Source organism: Nasonia vitripennis (assembly GCF_009193385.2).
Source record: "Nasonia vitripennis strain AsymCx chromosome 2 unlocalized genomic scaffold, Nvit_psr_1.1 chr2_random0008, whole genome shotgun sequence".
In the NCBI taxonomy this organism is placed as follows: Eukaryota; Metazoa; Arthropoda; class Insecta; order Hymenoptera; family Pteromalidae; genus Nasonia; species Nasonia vitripennis.
This window is the reverse complement of record NW_022279615.1, coordinates 361,550-382,772: the sequence shown is the minus strand read 5'-3', so window position 1 is coordinate 382,772 and position 21,223 is coordinate 361,550. Positions and strand designations below refer to the sequence as shown.

The 21,223-nt window shown below is 41.2% G+C and overlaps 1 protein-coding gene and 1 long non-coding RNA gene across 16 annotated transcripts in view; one reads left to right on the top strand and one right to left on the bottom strand.

Moving 5' to 3' along the window:
* LOC107981239 (zinc metalloproteinase-disintegrin-like batroxstatin-3) overlaps nt 1-21,223 on the top strand; it is a 584,695-nt gene that overhangs the window by 219,731 nt on the left and 343,741 nt on the right. For all 15 annotated transcript variants that reach the window (XM_032601572.1, XM_031925266.2, XM_031925262.2 and 12 more), the window contains one exon: nt 11,852-11,931. In XM_032601572.1, the coding sequence (XP_032457463.1) occupies nt 11,852-11,931 (80 nt within the window). The remainder of the gene's footprint in view (nt 1-11,851; nt 11,932-21,223) is intronic.
* The window catches only part of LOC116416510, a 277,582-nt gene continuing 267,746 nt past the window's right edge, over nt 11,388-21,223 (bottom strand). The window contains exon 4 of the long non-coding RNA XR_004226897.2: nt 11,388-11,574. This is a non-coding gene — a long non-coding RNA (uncharacterized LOC116416510). The remainder of the gene's footprint in view (nt 11,575-21,223) is intronic.

Here is a 21,223-nt window from a genome sequence, read left to right as displayed (position 1 = left end):
TAGGAGCTTCCTCTCATCGGATTCAACTTGTTCACATTCACCGTCAAGTTCAGAATAGAATGCAGGGTCCAGCCGGAATCTTGCTCTTGGAATTCTTCCATGTCGCGTTCAATGGGCTGTTGGACGTTCGCGGTGAACTACTCGTTCAAGTCAGTGGTCTGATAAATCGACGCACTCTTCATGTTGAAGTACTTGATGTCCTTCATTTCCTCGTCATTCTTGACGATCACGTACTCAGCTGCCAGCACTGTATTCACTTTTACAGCATTGTGTTCACGGAGCGCGAGCTCGATCTTCGAGGCGAAGAGAGCTCTAGCGTCATCCATGAACGTGGATATGTCCAGATGTCTCATGTTCGTGATCACACCCGATCCGATACGACTCGCAAAAGCCGACTTCACTTCGTTCCAAGCTACACTTGGCTGCTGGAGGCTTCCACCACGCTTGACACTAAAGCTCATTCTATGTCGCATGGTATGCAGGAGTGCCACTGTAGACTGGTACTTCTGTCTCTCTGGCACACTTAGCCCTGGTGTCTCCAAGAGGCGCTCGAAGGTAGCCATGGTGACCCTGAAGAGTGTGTCTTCTTCGTAGGCTGTTTTTCCTCTAGGTTTTCCTAAGAGTTATTTAATCCTCGAAAAACTTTTGATACTGAAGAAATCTCGGACCCCTGGCTCCTTATATACACCTAAAAGTGCTACACGTTCGAACAGATATTGACAAAACCAGCATCGGCTTGAAAGAAATTCTGATCGACGCTCGCAGAGATCTACAGGTTAGAACAACTTATCCAGGACCTGCATGGACTCGCAGGGTCTCAGCAAGTTCTGCCGATCGAGCGAACATGCATCGACTCGCCATAACAGACGTGGTGGGGTAAGCCTCAGAGAAGGGTATAAAAGCGGTGAGAGCAGCCTAGTGAATCAGTTGCCATCGAGATGGAGTTTGTAGTAGACGTACAAGGCTTCAAGAGGCCGGTGAACGACTTTGTATTCAAGGAGGTGGCCGTGGTCCCTCTCCAGGAAGACTCTCTGCCGTCTGTCTACCTCTTCCAGGCACCATCTAGCAGGGACTACTTACCTGCCAAGTACAAGAGCTAGAATCGATGGTTGGAGTACAACTACCACGGGATACCCTGGAGCTCGGGTGACATCTACTACGACGAGGTCGCCACCACAATCCAGAACGTGCTGCAAGATGCGAGCAAGGTCTACGTCAAGGGCCGAGAGAAGAAGAAGTGGTTGATGTGAGTGACGATGACGTACAACATCTACGATCTCGAAGAAGTAGGATGTCCTTCACTGCGGAAGCTCCAGGAAGCCACGTTTACCAACACCGCCTGCTCGCATCATACATCGAACTGGGTTCCGATCTGTGCCGTGCACAACGCTATGATAATGAAACAATGGCTGCTCAGCAACCCAGGTATTGACGAGGTCGACTGTGGATGGAGCACCGAGTGTCTTGCCCTCGTCACCACTCAGAAACTATTACAATGATGTACAAAATATGATTGAATAAAGTTAAAAAAAAGACAGATAAACGGAGAGGTAAACGAGTCGCGCATGCGCCTCTCACCACTCGTCGTAAGAGACTCATTAGTGACGATAAGTTGGTAGTACCTCACAGGTGAGAGCGAAGGTGGGGGCTCTCATCATCTCTCTAAAAAAAAAAAAATTTAAAGTTGTTACTTGAGGACACGTTACAGGCGTCTAATTACTATAAGAGATCGATTAGAAAAATCCATCGTCGGCTTTGACTCAAATGGTAGAGTGTCGGACTTGCAAGTCGGAGGTTCGAGGTTCGCGCCCGACTCCCGTCACTTTTTTTTTTATTTTACAATAATAAAAACTGTAACAAAGTTACGTAAGTGGTGAAAGCATACTATCGGATTCGAGATAATTTTTTTTTATTTTATTTTTTATTTTTTTTTAAGGAAGTGATGAGAGCCCCTACCTTCTCTCTCACCTGTGAGGTACAGCCAATCAAGTTTACCTCTTCATTTGACTTCCTTTTTTTTATTGTTTTTATTTAAAAAAAATACAATTAAAATTCATTAAAATCTAATCTGCGGCGCTTGGTGCCAACCACCTGCGATGGTCGGGTGGCCTTGCGTACGCAGGGACCTTCCGGGGAGCGTTTACGAGGTGCGCGCTTCTTATCAGCAGAGGGTACCGGACAGCGCACGGGAGAATTTTCTTTCTCCTCGTCGTCACTCGACGGTACGCTTTGCTGACGAGGAGGACACACCTTCGCCAACTCTTCCATCACGAGATCGCTGTTGCTGGAGAGGTAGAGGTCGCGCTCCAGCAGAGTCCACTTCCCCGGTACCTCTTTCTTCGTCGATAGGAGGCGGGGGACTGAGTCTCCCACCAGCAGGCTCTTCTCCAGCAGGGCCTTCTCCAGAAGGGAAGCCGCCGCCACCAAGCTCGTGTCCAAGCTCGTGTCGGGCAGAGCAGAGCTGTGTGCCAGGGGAGACCACGAGAGAGGAAAGCCTTCCTCCTCCGAGCTCGTCGTAGCCATGGTCTCGTCGTTGTGTGTTAACTATGAACAAATGTCAAAATTTAATTATTGACAAAAAAAAATCTATGTAACATATTGATACTTACGGCAAATGGTGGAAGAGGTAGCTCCATCGGCCTAGCCCTCTGCAGACGAGGATCATTAAGATGGTCTAGGCCACAAGAACAAAACATTTCTCTAGCTCTTACTCTCAGGCAAGTTAGACAAATAATGACAGTTCCCCGCTCTACGACTTCTTTTTATAGGGTCAGTAGTCGAGACAGTCTAGAACTTGTATAGCGATATTGGATGCTGCAAGTACGACGAGCAGTCCCGAACCTGCATACAGGATATTGGGTACAACGAGTTTAACGAGCAGCTTCGAACCTGCATAAGCGATATCGGATATTACGAGTTCGACGAGCAGTCTCGTATACCCGTTATCTGAAAATCATCTTTCGTCATTTCAGTCATCTTTTAGCATCATTTTGTATCTCGCTATCTGTAATAGCTATGGGGGAGGTGATAAGTGGTATCAATGTGTTTTGGCCCCCTCTCTCGATTGACGTCATCAGTTTTGAATAAATTATCAATTTTTGAGGTTAGGATTCGTTTTTTGTCTATATCTCGGCAGGGAAAGCTTTTCGTGCAAAACGGACGAAATTTTGACCCCATACATGGGGGTCCGACTTCGCACTCTCCACCTAATAGTGAAAAAAATTTTCAGATTTTGAGGTTAGGATTCGTTTTTTGTCTATATCTCGTCAAGAAAGCGTTTTCGTGCAAAACGGACGAAATTTTCACCCCATACATGGGGGTCCGCAGTGTCCACCTAATAATGAAAAAAAATTTTTCAGATTTTGAGGTTAGGATTCGTTTATCTCAAACTTATACCCCCTCGGGGATTCCCCGGGATTGGGTCATCAGCCCGGTCGATAACTTGGGTTACTCGATCGGTAACTTGGGTCATCAGCCCGGGCGATAACTTGGGTTACTAGGTCGGTACGTTGGGTTAGAGATCTACCTTACCGACGGTAGATAGGTCCAAAACCGGCCTAGCCTACCTACTGGGCTTCTTCGGCCTTGCAAATCCTTCACTTGTGTCTATGTGTGTACATTTTTTTTTAATTATATCAAATTCAACGAAGGTTCCACAAGCACCTGGATATCATCTACTAAAGTTCGGGCTGACGTTTGCGAAGGTTTGCTCGTAACGGGCGGTCCTCGAAAAATGCTTTTATATACACTTCGACCAGCCTGTCGTCTCCAAATGTCGTTACATTAACTTCACCGAGCTTGTAACTCTTATCAGTCAAGTCGTTTGGGTCTCTCGGTTGGTATAAATCTATCAGCTGAATTTAGGTACACCAAATTTTTCTTAAAACGGAAAGGGTGCTCGTTGTAAATCTTTAGGTGCGCAAAAGGAAAGAGGGAAGCTCCTCATCTTCGAGAATTGCCTAATGAAGCTTCTTGCGAGGAGGCCTGGCCCTGGCTACAACAAAGCGCTTTAACTTATTATCGGCCAGCGCGGCCTTGACCGCCGCAGTGACGTTTCTGTCATCGGCCGACGGCAAGCAGCCGCATGGGCTCGTATTACCGTCGCTTATCAGTGTTGAAATTGCGCATGGCGCTGCTATGAGAGGTAGCGGGGCTGGTTACCGCGAAATGTGTGGCTGCAGGCTTCGCGAGTTTCGGGTCTTGCGAGCAAGGGTCGCTTACCGTGTAATCAGTTTCCCGAACATTTACGGACCCGTTCAGTGCAGGTTTCTGCTTATGCATGATCTAGACCGTTAGTAATTGCGATTTAGAAGCGTTGGCGCTTGTGCTTTTGCTCCAAAGCGGTGAGCTTGCACGCATCTTGACAGGCTGCTCACGCTCAATCAGCGCCGGGCTCTTGGCACCTGACGGATCGGGGGTAAAGGTGGCCGTTAGGAGGCTCAAGCCCAACGACCCCAGACTCCGATGGAACTTTTACAGAAATCTGAAAAGCGGATAAGCGATTTTAGAAAAGCCGTTAATGAAGCGGCGATAATAACTAAACAAACTGATCGCTTGCTTTAGTTTTCGAGCATCCGTCGGCGTTGAATAGTTTGCCATAGCATGCGTTTTAGCTGGATCGGTTTTTATGAGACCTTCACCAACTATATGCCCTAGTACCTGAGCCTCTTTCTTCAAGAACTGTCATTTTTTCGACTGGATTGTCATATTTGCTAATAACAGTCGGTTTAGCACGCGCCGCAAACGCTCATTGTGCTCGTCGAGCATTTCGCGAAAACCATGAGGTCATCGAGATAAATCTCGACCACATCGCCCTGCAGATCCGCCATCGCCAATGACATCGCCCTAGTAAAGGTTATAGTGGCGTTCTTGAGACCCATAGCCATCCTGTCAAACTGCAAAAACTGATTGCCGTGATTACCATCGGGCGCATAAAATGCCGTCAGGTGCGAGGAATCGGAATGCATCTCGATTTGTTAGTACCCCTGTTTCAGGTCCATCACAGTTATGTAATTAGCTGCCACAAGATGCTCGAGGATGTCGCTAGTAAACGGAAGCGGGTGGCAACTGCCCTCGGTCTCCTCGTTAAGCGCTCGATAATTGGTGAGCAATCGAAACCTCTTATTACCCTGCGCATCTACTTTCTTGGGAACAATCCAGAGCAATGAGGAGTAATTCGAGTTTGACGGTACAACGATGTTCTGGTCGTGAAGATTTGCAAACTCTCAGAGCATGTACTCTTTTATGGCAGGAGGGAAACGGAAGCGATGGTTCTGGATTGGCTTGTTAGATTTCAGCAAAATTTTGTGCTGTAACAAGCGAGTCGTAGGAAGCGGCTCGTCTTCAAGGCCGAACAAGCCCGCGTACTCATCAACAATCACGCGTATACACGCCAACCGCATAATCTCGTCGACTCGAGCGCGTCTGGCTTCGCTATCGGCCTACAGCTTTACATTTAATCGGCGGATCTCTTGGTATTTTTCGACGTGCTTATCCAAGTTTATCACGCGTCTTACTTTGGCGGAAGAGTTCGCACCGCTGTCTCCAACGCCGTCATCATCGGCGGAAGGTGAGTAACTAATGGCGATTTCCACATCCTCTAACTCTACCGTAGGAGTAGCAACCGTAATTTCCGTATCGCTGATGTTGATGCACTCTGCGTATACGCGGCCGTTGATATTTTCGCCCGTGAATTTACCAAAAAGTGAGTCGGGGTGAAGGTTCTGCAGAGAGGCTCACCTGACATTCACATCGTCGTTACGTACGCGCGCGCTTATAACCATCTTGACTCGTACGGGTATCGTCACTAGCTCGGCGGCTTCGAACGATAGTTTAACGTCGCCTAGTTAGCGACATTTGTTTGCAGCATCGACACAACCCTTGTGTGCATCGATTTAGTCCCATCCAATGATTTCGCTATTTTCTATAGGAAAATCTTTGGATACTACGTGGACATTGCAAAGCAACCCTTGCAACTGCACTACCGCCTGGCCGAACGTGTACGCAGTACCATCGGTTACACCTTGCACTTTAATGATTTTTGGCGAGTCGTTTGGGTAGCCAGAAGCTAGCTCCCCAACATTTACGACGGAGATATCAGCACCGGAATCAGTGAAAAATTTGCCCGTTCGTTTTCTTCACTACGGAAAATTTACGGAAACAATTGGAGGCTGTCTACCTGTGGTGAGGAATTTCATTTTTGACGAAAACGAGCATTGCTCCTCATCCCGCTCTTCATCTAGACGCTCGCCGCTTGAGGATCGCGACAAACGTGAATCTAGTTTTAATTTCCGGAATTATTTTTGTTATCACGATCTATGTCTTGGTTTTTTCTCTCGGCCAAGCTATCGCGACTATTTTTATTATTCCAATTTTTATTTTTCTTCTGGTTAGACTTATTGCCGTTGCTATTGCCATTATTGTTGACGTTGTCGTCCTTATTCTCGCCCTTAGCGTTGTTGGCGTTCTTTTTATTATTAGAACCGGCGTTGGCATTTTTATTGTTCGACCCATCGTTTTTATTATTGTTCGAACCGGTATTTTTATTATTTTTATTCTTTTTCTGGTAGTAGTTGGAGATCGCTCGCTCAGACGCGTGCTGGACTAGCGCAACGCATACATCGACCAAGTGCCCATGCTGGTTGCAGTAAATGCAATGAACCCGCAAATTTTCGGTCTGATCGAAACCCTTGTTTTGCCGCTGTCCGACGCTTGCGCCGACCTCCTCTGCGGTGGCTCTGCGCACCTGTGCAGCGGGTTTAGCAACTAAAGGTGTTGCATTGCCGGCATCTCGGCCGCTCTGCTTACTCTCGAATTAAGGAGGTTCTGTCAGTACACAAGTAGTCAAAACATTGTGTCACAGTTTGTGTTTGCTTAGCGTAGTGTACGTAGATCTGGCAACGCCGCACGGCGTCTTCTGCTGCGCAGTCTGCTGTAGACATGTTTACTTGTTGACTAATGCGAGAAAGCGACTTTCGAAAATGAGTGGAAAGCAGCAAAGGTTTTATTGGAAGGGCAAGCTAGTATCGGCTAAAGTCTATAAAAGACGGTGTGAGCAATCGAAAATTGCAAAAAATATTTAGCAGATGGTAAAAGAAAAATGTGCAGTCGATAACCTGAAAAATGACTCTCATTCCAAAGTTTCAAATAACATTGAAGTTCGTAGAATCATTCATGTACAAACCCTTGCAGAACAACTAATCTGCAAGAAATCTGATTTAGTTTTATCTTTAACGGACATTTTTAGGAGAAGCGAGTTGGATTGGCTTTAATATTTTATGTCAAATGTCGTACATGCACAGTGATTTCAAGTGTGTGTACCGATAAACAACATGATGTTGCTGGCCAAAATTTACATTTTGACACAAACACGAAAGCTCTAATAAATACGTGTGTTTTAAAAATACATCTATGTACAAATCTATTGAAAAATAAATAGTTTTTTTATGTATTATTGCATTATTTTAGGTACACTGAATGGAGGAATGGGCAACACACACTTAAACAAGTTCCTGTCTGGTTTAAACATACCAGAATTCAATTAGAGCACTTTTAAAACACATGGAAAAGAAGTTGGCAAAATTTTAGAGGAAATGGTTCAAAAAAGTTGTTAGAGAGCAACTGCAAATAAAAGAGAAATGACCATGAATAATGTTGGCACGATACAACGCTAGTTGTAAGTGCTAATGAGTGAATAGTTTGCAGCTTATATTTAAAAGTGATAAAGTTACAATTTTTTTTGCTTCCTTCTCGAGGAAGCTTTGTAATAGTAAAATTTTAAGTTTTGTCAAAACTTATAGAAAATACTTTTTGGTGTGTTAGAAGTTGAAATCAAGTGTTTTTAGAAAATGACCACATGGATGTGTGTGTGTGTATACCGTAATATTTATGGAACTACTTCGTCAAAAATAATAAAATTTGACGTGCATATATATATTTGGATTCTGAATTCAGGAAAAAAAGTTATTTTTCATTTTCTTAACTATTTTTTATGGCCATTTTTTGATTTTTGAAAATTGCTATTTTGCGTTTTTTTCAATCATCTCATTGTTAAAAATAATTTAGCTAAAATGCATTTGAAAGAAAATAAAATTATTATTCCACTTGAGATTTTAGGAAAAAAATATATTTTTTGTGTTTTGGCTAAGTTTATTGGACAGCTTTTAAATCCCTATGGTTCGTAAGGATTTAATTTTTTTTTTTTTGAAAATTTTTTGATTCCTATATCTCTGAAACAATGTGGTCATATGCTCCAAAATTTTATTTGGTAATTCACCAAAAAAAGCTATCCGCTGCTGAAATTTTAAACGATTTCGTCGAGCGTTTTTTTAGTAAAACGCTAAAATATAAAAATCGTTTTCTCGAAAATTGCGCGAGCGACCTATCTAACGAATAAGCCTGTTGTTTTATGATGGTTAGGTTGGTTAGGAACGCATGTAAACATGCGTGAATTTCTGTGTACATTAGCAGGCTAATATACTGTATATTAAAACAATATTTGATTTATTAGACCTATAAATTTAGTTGGAGGAAGCTACGTGCCAATGAATTAGCAGCGATTTTTTTTTTTTTTTTTGAGCAAGTGTTGCTTTTTATATTGCAATCGTATACATAATGAATGAACATTCAATCTATTGAGTATGCATGAATGATATGCAACAATCGATGAACTTTGTAATGTAATTTCTAAGATGTAGTATTTATAATAAGGATAACTCAAACATGACTAAATGTTTAAAACAATTGTAAATTTGAATCATCAACATGGATGGAAAAATGAATTTGATAAAATGATTATAACAAGTATTTTAATTTCATATTTTTAGGTAACACCTGCAAAATACCTTCATTTTTCCAGATCTTCCCATCTTCATCGAATCTGTTTCTGTTAGTGCTGAACAACGTGTAAGTATAGCTGGATTAATTGACATAGGTTGGTTCACCAGAGGTACCGGTAGATTCTATAACAGTTTCTCCGGCTCAGAGATTGTGGTTTTTGTCAGCTTCCTTTACAATCTCAATCATGAGATTGTAAAGCAAGCTGACAAAAACTACACCAGTAAAGGTGTTGTCAGTGCTTTATATGAACTACAAAAAAGCCACAAAGAACTCAAAACTCCAGCGATACAGTATTTGCAAAAATGCTTTAATTATTGCATTTCTCAAAATGTTGGTGATAGTAATGCTGTAGCTAATGCGATTAAGTATAGCTGGATTAATTGACATAGGTTGGTTCACCAGAGGTACCGGTAGATCCTATAACAGTTTCTCCGGCTCAGAGATTGTGGTTTTTGTCAGCTTCCTTTACAATCTCAATCAAATTTTTCCTGTTATAAACTTGTTTTTATTAACCCAAAAATACTTCACAAATATTAAAAATACCTTGAACTTTACACTTGTTAGTATGTGATTTCTAACCCTACTTTGCACATTACTGATGATAGCAGACGACGCGAGAAGACTAGAGAGAGAGAGACAGAGAGAGAGAGAGAGCGCATGAGAGCGAGCGGGGTGACGCAAGAGAGGCTAGGTGCGTTTGACTGCGTGCGACGGTGCCAAATGACTGTTGGAAAAAAATTGGGATATATTTTTATGATAATTCATTTTTTAAGACTCTTAGAACCCATGATCGATCATTTTTAACGTTAAAATCTATACTTAATTTGTTTTTCAATCTATACAAAAATTTTTAAGAGCATCGTAATATTTGTTTGTTTTATATCGCGAAAAGGAAGTGACTCCCCATAAGACTCAATGCTAAAATTCAAAATATTGAAAGATGTTTTTCTCACTTCAGAGCCCATGAATTCACAAAAAATTTAAACAATAGCATCATTAGGCAATTATCAATAAACAGGTAAATTTTTATCCATTATCGATTGAACCTCCTCAAATAGCCGCGGTGATTGCTGCGCTAAAATTCTTCGGGAACCTGCAACGGACCTAGGGGTCCAGCGGAGCTTTCAAGACGGACAAAAATTGGTCCAGCACTTTGACTCTTGCTTGACCTGGTGGAACGGCAAGTTAACAGCACTATCCATCCCATCCGCCCAGCCTGCAGCGTTTCCATACATGGGGAAATCGCGTTGCGGGGGCCCTGGGGCCCATTTGCGTCCGTTTCCGGCGTTCAATGGGTCGGGGTCCGGATCGTCGTCCGGGGGATATCGGCCGCCGCCTCCTGGCCATCTCCAGGACCCAAAACGCTTCAAGCATAATGGCTGGCTGCTGCTGGACGACTCGTGCGTGTCAGCGACTGGTCCGCGCCGACGACTGCTTTGCGAGAAGGATGCTAAGATGAGCTGCTCGTTCGCGTCATCGACTGGTCCGCACCGACGGCTATGCTCCAGGTTGGCCCTGACGGGCTTCGTTAGCTAAGATCAATTTCTGCGATGGTCAGATATTGCTGCGCTAGATCCCGCAAGGGATGCCAGATGTCACAGATGATCGGGAATGCTGAAAGGTTGCTCTAGGAGCACAAGTGAACAAGGCGGGGGGTCCAGTAACGGAGTTTATTGGGCTGTCAACAAGAGCTCTCATCTCGTTCGTGATCGCCGGTGAACTGCACGCTCTACCATCGACGCGATTCGTCGGCAGCGAGCGGTCGCGCGTGCAAAGGTGCATACGCTGCATCTTTTGCCGTGCGAACTTTAGGCAGCGGTGTTTTCTGTTGACGATGCGTTCTGTTCTGGAATAATGTTTTTGTAACACAAATGATTATTGCGTTTTTCGTACCTATTAATCGCGACTAAAATAACTTCGCGTGCGTTTAAGCGCATTTTCCGCCCCCTGTATCTCAAAATAGTAATCGACACGCGTGCGGAGATTGATTCTACACTCGTGTGATTGTCACCCTCGCTTTGCTCTGGCGACAAACCTCACACTCGCGTAGAATCAACTTTTGCGCACTTGTATCGACATATACTATTAACCTAGAATTAGAGGCAAAAGTAGTCATTTTCTGACTAGCGGGCGAAAAAATGCAGCAGTGGGTGTAAAAGTACTTTTTCGCCCGCTGATTTCGAGTAGCGGGTCCGCTACTCAATTTATCAGCAAATCTTTTATAAACGTGAAAATCAGTACATGCGTTACAAAAACTATGGTGTGCACCAAGGGTTAAGCAGGCTTTTTCATCTTGTGCGGGTATTGCAGTACTTGTCTGCGGCTCGTAAACCGTCTTACCTTTGGCTCGGGCCACTCGCCTTGACTCGTACTGCAATCTCCATACTCGGTCTGAAAAGGCCTATATGCTCTTAGTACACAATATACTATTTTTGACCTATTTTAAAAAAGTGTTGATTTTGATATATTTGCATTATTTGTTTATTATTAACAAAAAAATTAAATTTTACTTTTCTATAATATTCGAACAAAAGCGTAGTTACCACATCAAAAAATAGTCACATCAGCCCTACTTAACACACCAAAAAACACGAAGTATGTCCACGCTTCACAAAAAATATGGTGTGTACCACAAGCTAAGTGGGCTTTTATACCTTGTGTGGTTTCAAGACTCGTCTTTTACTCGAAGACGCACTTGTTTTCGGCTCGTGCTACTTAGCGGGTAAGGGTGAAAATCTGGAAAAATAAAAATTAGAATGGGTAGATATTAGAAATTCAAAATTTATAAAACAAAAATGATGAATTGAAATATTACGAAAGGTGATATTTGTGATTAAAATATTGTGAAAGTGGTATTTTTAGGAATTTCCAAATTTAGGTTTTCAAAATTGTACTTCTTTCATCTTCGCTAGAAATAGCTTTCCCCTCTAGTTGCATGACATATTATTTTATAAAAAAAAAAACATGTTTTGTAAGATAATATCTAACGATATAAAATTCATATTCTTTACAGACAGGAAAACACTTTCACCGAACATCTCTTCTGATAAAAGCCTTCAATCATAAATTTCGTTTGGATCTGGAATTGAATACGTAAGTAAAAATATTAAAATTCTAAAATTGAATTTTTTTATAAAATCTTTTCAATTATACTAGAATATGTAAGTGCGCTTTGATACTCCTTATTATGTATTCGAATTATTTATTTATATATTTTCAGAAAGATTTAAAAATTTTCCTCCTGCTGAGCATTAAAACTTTTAAGTGTTTGTAAGTAATGTAATAGAATTTTGGTCTTTTAAATCTAATGAAATATGGCAACCAGTCATGTTTACTTACAAGGAAAGGTACCCAACCCGAACTCACCGATTTTGATGATTTTCATATATGTTGTAGAACATAAAAAAATAAGAGACACGTATTTTTTTTATCGGCTAATTTTCACTTTTAAGGGGTAAAAACCTCCCCTAAAGTTAACCCCCAAAAAGCGTTTTTTTTAAATATCTCGGCTTAAAATTAATATTTTTCAATGAAACAAATTGGAGGTTATTTCTTACAAAAAGAGCAAGTATTTCATGGTGATTTGAAGAGTAAGGGTAGCATCCCCTATTTTTAGGGGTTGAAAACATATATTTTTTGGCATAATTTTATAATAAAAATGTTTAAACCGACTAAAAAAAATTGGAAAAAATGTTTAAACATCCTTAATAACAAAATTTAGTTGACGTCTTTCGGTGTTTTCATAAATATTACCCCTAAGGGGGTAAACCACCCCTAACACAAAATAACTGTAAATATGTAATTCAATACATAATATATCGTAGAAAGTTTGTATATAGAGGTTTTCGAGGTCGCTGATTACAAATCTGTTATCAGATTTTGAAAATTCAAAATGGCGGATCCAATATGGTGGACGGAAATATCGAAAAAAAATTTTAACTTTCACAAAAACTTGTTTACAAATGTGTGATATTTGTAGCCTGTACATGTGAACTAAAGAACCTTAAACCCTAAACCCATAAAGAACAAATAGGCTAAATGGTTGTGCATTTTAACCAAACGACTCCAAACCCCTAACCTCCAGACAAGCCGAAGGCCTATCCTTTACCGTAGACACGAGTATAGACATATTACCGATATTTTATTCTATCATTTTGTATGTAACAAATAACGTCTCGTTTTATGTTTCAATCAAAGATTATTTATTTTTCTGCTTTTATAAATTAGCATAATTTCAAAAGTAATTTCATAAATTATAAAGTATTTCATAAATTGCATAAATATAATTTTATAAATTCAAAAAGTCCACACTTTTTTGCAAATGAAAAAACATAGGTTAATAAAATTAGTTTATCAAACTCTTTTGCGTTTTGTAATAAAATTTAATGTTGTCAAACTTGGGAGTTTTTCATTGTTACAATTATTTCGTAAGCCAAACGTTTTTTAGATGAATTCTCGAAGTAATGATTATTGTATCTATAGTAAAATATTTACAGTCTGGAATTCCATAATAATACTATTTGATACGATTTAATGAATTTATCAAAAAATCTAAATTTAATAATAAATATTATTCTAATTATTATTATTATTTTTCATTATCATTGCTATTATCAGTATTACTGTTATTATTGCTATTGCAATTATGCTTATTCTTCTTATTATTATTATTATTATATTACTATGATAATTTTTGTTATTGGTAAAAATACATAAAAGAATATTAATACTCGAACTTCATTTGCAATTAAAGAACACGTTGTTATTGAAAGGGAATTTTATATGCATTCATTAGTTTAATGAATGTTATCGTACATTCAATGATAATTCCACAGATAAATGTCTTTCACTCATAAAAGTTGTTGACAATATGTGCGAATCAGTATGTTCTTTTTTTAGATTGTTTTCATCGAGTGTTTACCTCAGCTGCCTGTGTTATTTTTTAGGCAGTGAGTGAGTTTTGTGGGTATTCTAGTTCGATGCCGGAAAGTACGAATAGTACATCTTTTTGTTTGTCAGTGGTATCATACAGTTGTAGAAAATTTTCTTTAGTGATTTTATATAGATTTACATTATTCAATTTCAAAGTGAATAAAAGTTGAATAAAACCAAAAATAGAGTTTTCCGAACATCACAAAGTGGAACGAGAATTCTTCTCCAATGCATAAATTAATGATTTGATTCAATTTACATTCACTCGTTTTATTCTGGTAGAAATGTAGCAGTCGTGCCTTACATGCAAAAACACAGCTTGTATAAATTTTACCGCTTGTTTTCATTTTAGATTGAAAAATGAAAATTAATCCGTTAAACGTTCTAAACTTATTATTAGCATACTTTCAAGCGTTAAACATACCAGATAGTGTCACGAATTATCACGAAACAGAGTTGGCCGAAAAAATAAAAGAAATTTTAATAGATGCAACACATGATTTCAACGATGTAGAAATGATTACTGATGACTCTTTGGATTTTCAAGAAGAGTATAAAGACCATAATGTGGAAATAATTGAAGATGAAGTGCAACATCATTTTTCTGATCCGGATATAGCACCAACAAATCAATGTACAGCAGATAATGAAGAACTAGATTTTGAATACAAAAAAAGAGCTATAGAATTTTGGAGAAGTAGCAAAACGAAGCAAAATTTAAGTCTCAAAACAGTGCAAAACAGATTCAAAAAGGTATCATCTATTAGTCAGCTACGTCGTTGGGCTCATTCAATTAATAAAGGTGGCACGTATAGAGAAAAAGTAGCACAAATTTGTCAGTATACCCTGGATAATTTTCAAGCAGCTCTCGACAGTGGTTCAATTATCCATGATGAAGATATAATTCGATGGGCCTTACAAGCTAAAAAAGAAATTGGTTTTGATGATATTAGATTCAAAGCTTCTAAACATTGGTTACTCAAATTTAAGCAAGCACACCGAATAGTTTCTAGGAAAATAAATAAGTTCATAACAAGAAAAACACTAGAAAGTAGTGCAGAACTTACGGCTAAAGCTGAAGCATTTATCGATGACGTTAAATCGTGTATACCAAGGATTGGACTCGAAAATTTGTATAATACAGATCAGAGCGGATTTCAGCTAGAAATGCATTCTGGAAGAACATTAGCAGTAGAAGGAGAAATGCAAGTGCAATGTCTGGTACAGTCAATTTCAGCAACAACGCATAGTTATACTATACAGCCACTAATATCAGCTACTGGACAACTGTTGTCACCGCTATTTCTTGTTTTAAAGGAACCAAGTGGCAAGTTTGGCCCTATTGTAGAACAAAACATATTTAGACCAGAAAACGTGTACGTGGAAGCATCCAAATCTGGAAAATTAACAACAAGTAAGGGAACTAATAACAATTTTTACATTGTAATATCGTTGATCAGTTAATTAGTAAGTCGTTTAATTGCAGATCACTTCAAAATCTGGTTGGAAAAAATATTTTATCCCTATGTAGGCCATCACTCAATACTATTACTTGATTCTTGGAGTGGTCATTGTGACAAAGTTATAGAAGAAACAATGCCACAAAATAAAATTATTAACATAAAAAAATTCCAACTGGAACCACAGGAAAAATACAACCACTTGATGTCTATGGATTCCGTATTTGGAAAAACTTTGTCCGAACATTTTCTGATAATGTAATGTTAATGGATCATGATATGAATTTACGTGAGAAATAATATAATTAAACTTCAATCATTGGTTCCCAACCAACTGTCTTCACCGAGATATATAGATTTGTTTAAATATTCCTGGTATAAAAGCGGTTACGTCAATGAAAAACCAGATAAATTTGATAATCCTATAGATTTCAGTTTTGGAAAGTCTTGTGCAACACATTGTGAAATAGAAGGGTGCACAAACATTGCAATTGTACGATGTGGTTGGTGCAAAAAAGCATTGTGCTTTAAACACTTTCATGAGGACTACCATTATTGTAAAAACATCGTAAAATAATATATTTTATGCTCAATACAAAAAATGCACTATGGCAAAAGATAAAAGATTGTAGATTATTATTATACTCTAATATTTATAACAGGGTGCTGGGTGCAGTGTTCGGTTCCCAGCTCCGCTATAATCAAGGTCCGTAGACCTCGTTCCTCTCGAGAAAGAGAGTCGTCGGGATAGCACCTAGTGCCGAATAAGTTCCGGCCAGGCCAGTTATGCTGCGATCTCGTACATATACAAGACGCAAGCCCGCGGAGGCGGCTGGGTCGGTGATGGAGCGAGATACAAGTGTACGCGTAGGAACACGCAAAATAACGACTACCGAGATTGTTGAGGGACAGTCACATCGTTTATTGATAAGCTATATACAGGGCTTGCATGCGAGCAAGCGAGGTCGCAGGTACGAGGGAGGATAAGGAGAGCCCTGGCGAGTGTAGCGTGAGAGAGAGAGAGAGAGAGAGAGAGAGAGAGAGAGAGCTGGCACTTACAGTTAGCCGGTATCGCCCTAATGTTGCTGTCAGCAGTCGGAACCCCGTCGGTGCATTTCTGGATGCGGTAGCGAGACGCAACGTCGTATACGCACGCACACTCATACACTTCGACTTTCACTCTCTTAGCAGCTATCTCCCGAGAGTACTGAGCGTCTCGCGAGGAGTCGGTTCAAAGGTCGGATCGTATCTGGCGGCACGCGTCTCAGTCGCGTGTCGCCGAATTTTCTCTCTCTCTCCCCCTCTCTCCGCCTCTCTCGTATCGTCCAGCGGCTCTCCCCGCCTTGCCAGCGCTGGTACCTGTAACAGTGTGGATTTAGTACAAGTTTTTCTTCTCGCGGCATGCTGAGCTTATGACGTGCTAATATCGCCCGTCATACACCCCCCCTCCAGAAGCTGGGTAACCGCCAGGTGTACCAGCTCTCACTCTATAAAACTCGCCAACATGCAATAAAAAGGTTAGTAAGGAAGGGTAAATAAATCAACATTGAGAGACGGAAAAATTTTTGAAGAGGCTTATTTATTGAAGGAAACTGTATTTAGAGAGAATGAGAAGAAAAAAAAAAGAATAAATAAATGAGGGAGTAGGAGAGAAAGGAAAAAAAAATATATATATGTAGAAGAAAAGAGGGAAGAGAGAAAAAAAAATTTTGAAGAGCCTTAGGAAGTTTATGAGGGTCTTTTGGACCGAGTACGACGAGGGGACAGGACAGGAGGAGTCTCTCGCTTGTTCACGGAACCTTTTGGGCGACCTCGCTTTTTCATGGGTACTACTAACGGGGTTACCTCCTCATTCTCGATACTAGGAGGTGGTTCGCTAGTTTTCTTTCCGCGCGTGACTCTAGTTATCGCACGGTTAACAACGATGCGCGTCTTCCGCGGTCTACCTCGCTTACGTGGCGCTTCCACGTTTACAGACGTATTAGTCGAAGCCGGGGCAGCATCTTGTGGATTCGCAGTCGTCGTTGCGGTGTCTGTTGGTTCTTCGTCGCTCGATGGGTCTTCGTCGTCCTCATATTTCTTCAAATCGACTACATGTATCTTTTCGAACTTGTCACCTTTGTCGTTCCCGAGGGCGTACACATCTTGTCCAATTTTGGCCGTAATTCTGAATGGGCCAGCAAACTTCGGCGCGAGCTTCGCATTTATGCCTAATAGAGCGGACGAAAGAATGCGATTACGCTTCCAGACTAGGTCACCGACCTGATACTCGGTTTGTCTGCGTCTCGCGTTATAGTAAGTTGCTTGTTTTTCAGAAGCTCTCTGTGCGTGTCTCGCTGTACGGACTTGCAGATCCAACAAACGTTGCATTCTATCTTCCCAGTCCTTGATGGCTTGTTCTTCTGCCTCTTCTTTCTTGAGAATCTCTTCTGCTCGGCGGCTGTTGTGGGGTGGCTCTAAGTGCCGTCCAAAATTTAGAAAGGCCGGACTAACACCTGTGGTCTCTTGGATAGCCGTGTTGTATGCAAACATTAGTTGGGGAATGTGTTTATCCCAGAACCTGTGTTCACCTTCGATAAACGTCGTAATCATTGTCTTGAAAGTGCGATTGACACGTTCTACCGGGTTGGCTTGAGCGTGATACGGTGGGATAGTTCGATGTTGTATCCTCAGTTCTTTAAGAAATTGGGCTAAGACCTTGTTTCGAAATTCCGTCCCGTTGTCAGATAAAAATGCCTCGGGCACTCCGAAGCGTAGAATAACACGTTCATTTAGGTTTTTCCGGATTGTTTTTCCATCCGCCTTGCGAATTGGGATGACTTCGATCCACTTCGTGAAAACATCTAAGAAGATGAGGATGTATTGGTAACCTTGAGTCGACCGGGGGAACGGACCCATAATGTCAGCGGCGACAATTTCCCAGGGTTCAGGGACTCTTCTCTGACCCATTAACCCAGCGGGTAACGCTTGTTCTACCTTGCACTGCTGGCAGACCGTGCAAGTACGAACGAAGTTACTTACATCTCTATACATTCCTTTCCAGTAGAAGTATCGTGCGATTCGCTCGTAAGTCTTGCGGCGGCCCAAGTGACCAGCTGTGGGCTCGCAGTGCGATTCCCGCATCGCTTCTACGGTCTTCTCTGGTGGCAAAACCATTTTCCATTCGTCCTGTTCGTCTAGGATATCGTCTAAGAGAGGATCAGGACGTAGGTGATACAGTCTGCCCTCCGAAATCTTCCAGTTTGGATGATCGGTTGGGTTTTCCCTTACCTTGGCACACATGTCAGTATACCATGGGTCGTCTGTAAATTTTCCTCCTATACCGAGGGTGGCTAAGGGCGTATTCTCGTCTTCATCCTCGTACATTCGGGATAAGGCGTCTGGTACGCAATGTAATGAGCCCTTTCGATGGATAATCTCGAAATCATAGGCTTGCAATTCGAGAGCCCACCTAGCTAAGCGACCGTTGGGGTTACGCATATTACACAGCCACTTCAGACTACTGTGGTCGGTAATAACTTGGAAGTGATAACCCTCAACATAGGCTCTAAATTTGCGTATCGCCCACAATACAGCCAAACATTCGCGTTCAGTGACAGAGTAATTTCTCTCGGCTTTTGACAGGGTGCGGCTCGCAAAGTTTAACACGCGTTCTTCGCCATCATGGACTTGAGTCAACACTGTACCCAGGCCGGTGTCACTGGCATCCGTCTGAATCGTGAAAGTTTCGTCGAATGATGGACTATGTAGGATTGGAGCCGAAGCTATCAGCGTTTTAATTTGTAGGAACGCTTCTTGCTGCGATTCGCCCCAGTTATATCTCACGTCTTTCCTGGTTAACTGAGTGAGAGGATCGGCGAGTGTCGCAAAATTGTCCAGGAATTTCCTGTACCAAGAGACCATCCCTAGGAACCTGCGGAGTTGTTTTAGATTCTTGGGGGCCGGGTAGTCTAAAATTGGAGCAACCTTATCCGGATCGGGACGGAAGCCGTCTCGATTTACCATCACCCCAAGGTACTTAACCTCGCTGCAACAGAATTTGCTTTTCTCCCAATTAATCGTGAGTCCAGCATCGCTGATCCGCTTGAGTACGACTTCTAACCAATGTAAATGGTCTTCGAACGTGTCGGTAGTGATAATAATATCATCCAGGTACGAAAAAGCATGAGGTTCCAACTCAGGCCCGATAATCTTATCGCTAAGCTGTTGGAACGTCGCAGGGCCACCAACCACGCCATAAGGAAGCCGGGTGAACTCAAAAAGTCCGAGTCCGGGCACCGTAAATGCCGTGAGGTGCATGTCTTCCTCCTTCATGGGGATCTGGTGGTAGGCACTACTCAAGTCGATCGTCGAGATGTAACGAGCATTCTGCAATTTGCTAAGGATGGAGTCCATGAATGGAAGCGGATACGCACTGGCCTTGGAAACGGCGTTGAGTTTACGGTAGTCTATGCAAAACCGGTAGGATCCATTGGCTTTTCGCACCATGACTACGGGGCTCGACCATTCACTGTTCGACCGTCGAATTATTCCTGCTTCTAGCATTTCCAACACTTGCTTATGCATCTCCTCCTCAATCTTCTTCGACACGGGGTAGTACCTCTGCTTGATAGGCCGAGCGGAATCAATGGCGTGCATGATCAAGGAAGTGCAGCCAAGTGGTTGTTCGTTCTCTGGTAGCCACCTATCCAGCAGTTCGTTTAAATGGTTACGCTGCCGCGGCGTAACATCAACTAGGCCAACGGCCGCCAGGGCATTACCCTCGCAGTCAGTGAGACTAGATAACTCCAGAGGGATAGTCTCCGACGTGCCCTCAATCTCTAGGACATTCTGACGAGGTCTAAGCGTGGCGCCAAATGCACGGATGAACTAACTATAAATATTGGATCACTTGATTCTTTAAAATCTTCTGCAGTGTAGTCTCCGCGAAGTCGTGTGGCTAACCTACTTACATTTTCTAGCCTTGAATTACTTCGAATAAGATCTAGTTCGATTAATCTATTTTGTAATTCCAATGGCGACAGGGAAAGCGCCCAGTTTTCTATTTGTAAATCTAGTTCTTCTTGAAAAAGCGCCATCCTCTGAAAAATTATTTTGGTTTGCTATAACGAAAGGGTAAAGAGAGAAGAAAAAAAAAAATAATTCACGCGGTTCTGACTCACTGTATTTCCAACAAACAAGAGAAACAAGTGAGCGCTCGTCAGATAAGTAAGCTTTGTTCTCCTTAAATTTTATAAGCGTTTGTAAAAAAAAAATAATCAAGTCGAATTTATTTCCGCGTGTCGCTCTCAAACAATACCTCTGCCTCCAATATTTAATTAGTATTGTGAGGGTCCGATTAATAAAGAAAAGTTTGATTTCACCAGGAGGTAACAAATTGACAATAAGGGGAAAAGTAATTCAAACAGATGTAGTCACTTACAAGGAAAGGTACCCAACCCGAACTCACCGATTTTGATGATTTTCATATATGTTGTAGAACATAAAAAAATAAGAGACACGTATTTTTTTTATCGGCTAATTTTCACTTTTAAGGGGTAAAAACCTCCCCTAAAGTTAACCCCCAAAAAGCGTTTTTTTTAAATATCTCGGCTTAAAATTAATATTTTTCAATGAAACAAATTGGAGGTTATTTCTTACAAAAAGAGCAAGTATTTCATGGTGATTTGAAGAGTAAGGGTAGCATCCCCTATTTTTAGGGGTTGAAAACATATATTTTTTGGCATAATTTTATAATAAAAATGTTTACACCGACTAAAAAAAATTGGAAAAAATGTTTAAACATCCTTAATAACAAAATTTAGTTGACGTCTTTCGGTGTTTTCATAAATATTATCCCTAAGGGGGTAAACCACCCCTAACACAAAATAACTGTAAATATGTAATTCAATACATAATATTTCGTAGAAAATTTGTATATAGAGGTTTTCGAGGTCGCTGATTACAAATCTGTTATCAGATTTTGAAAATTCAAAATGGCGGAACCAATATGG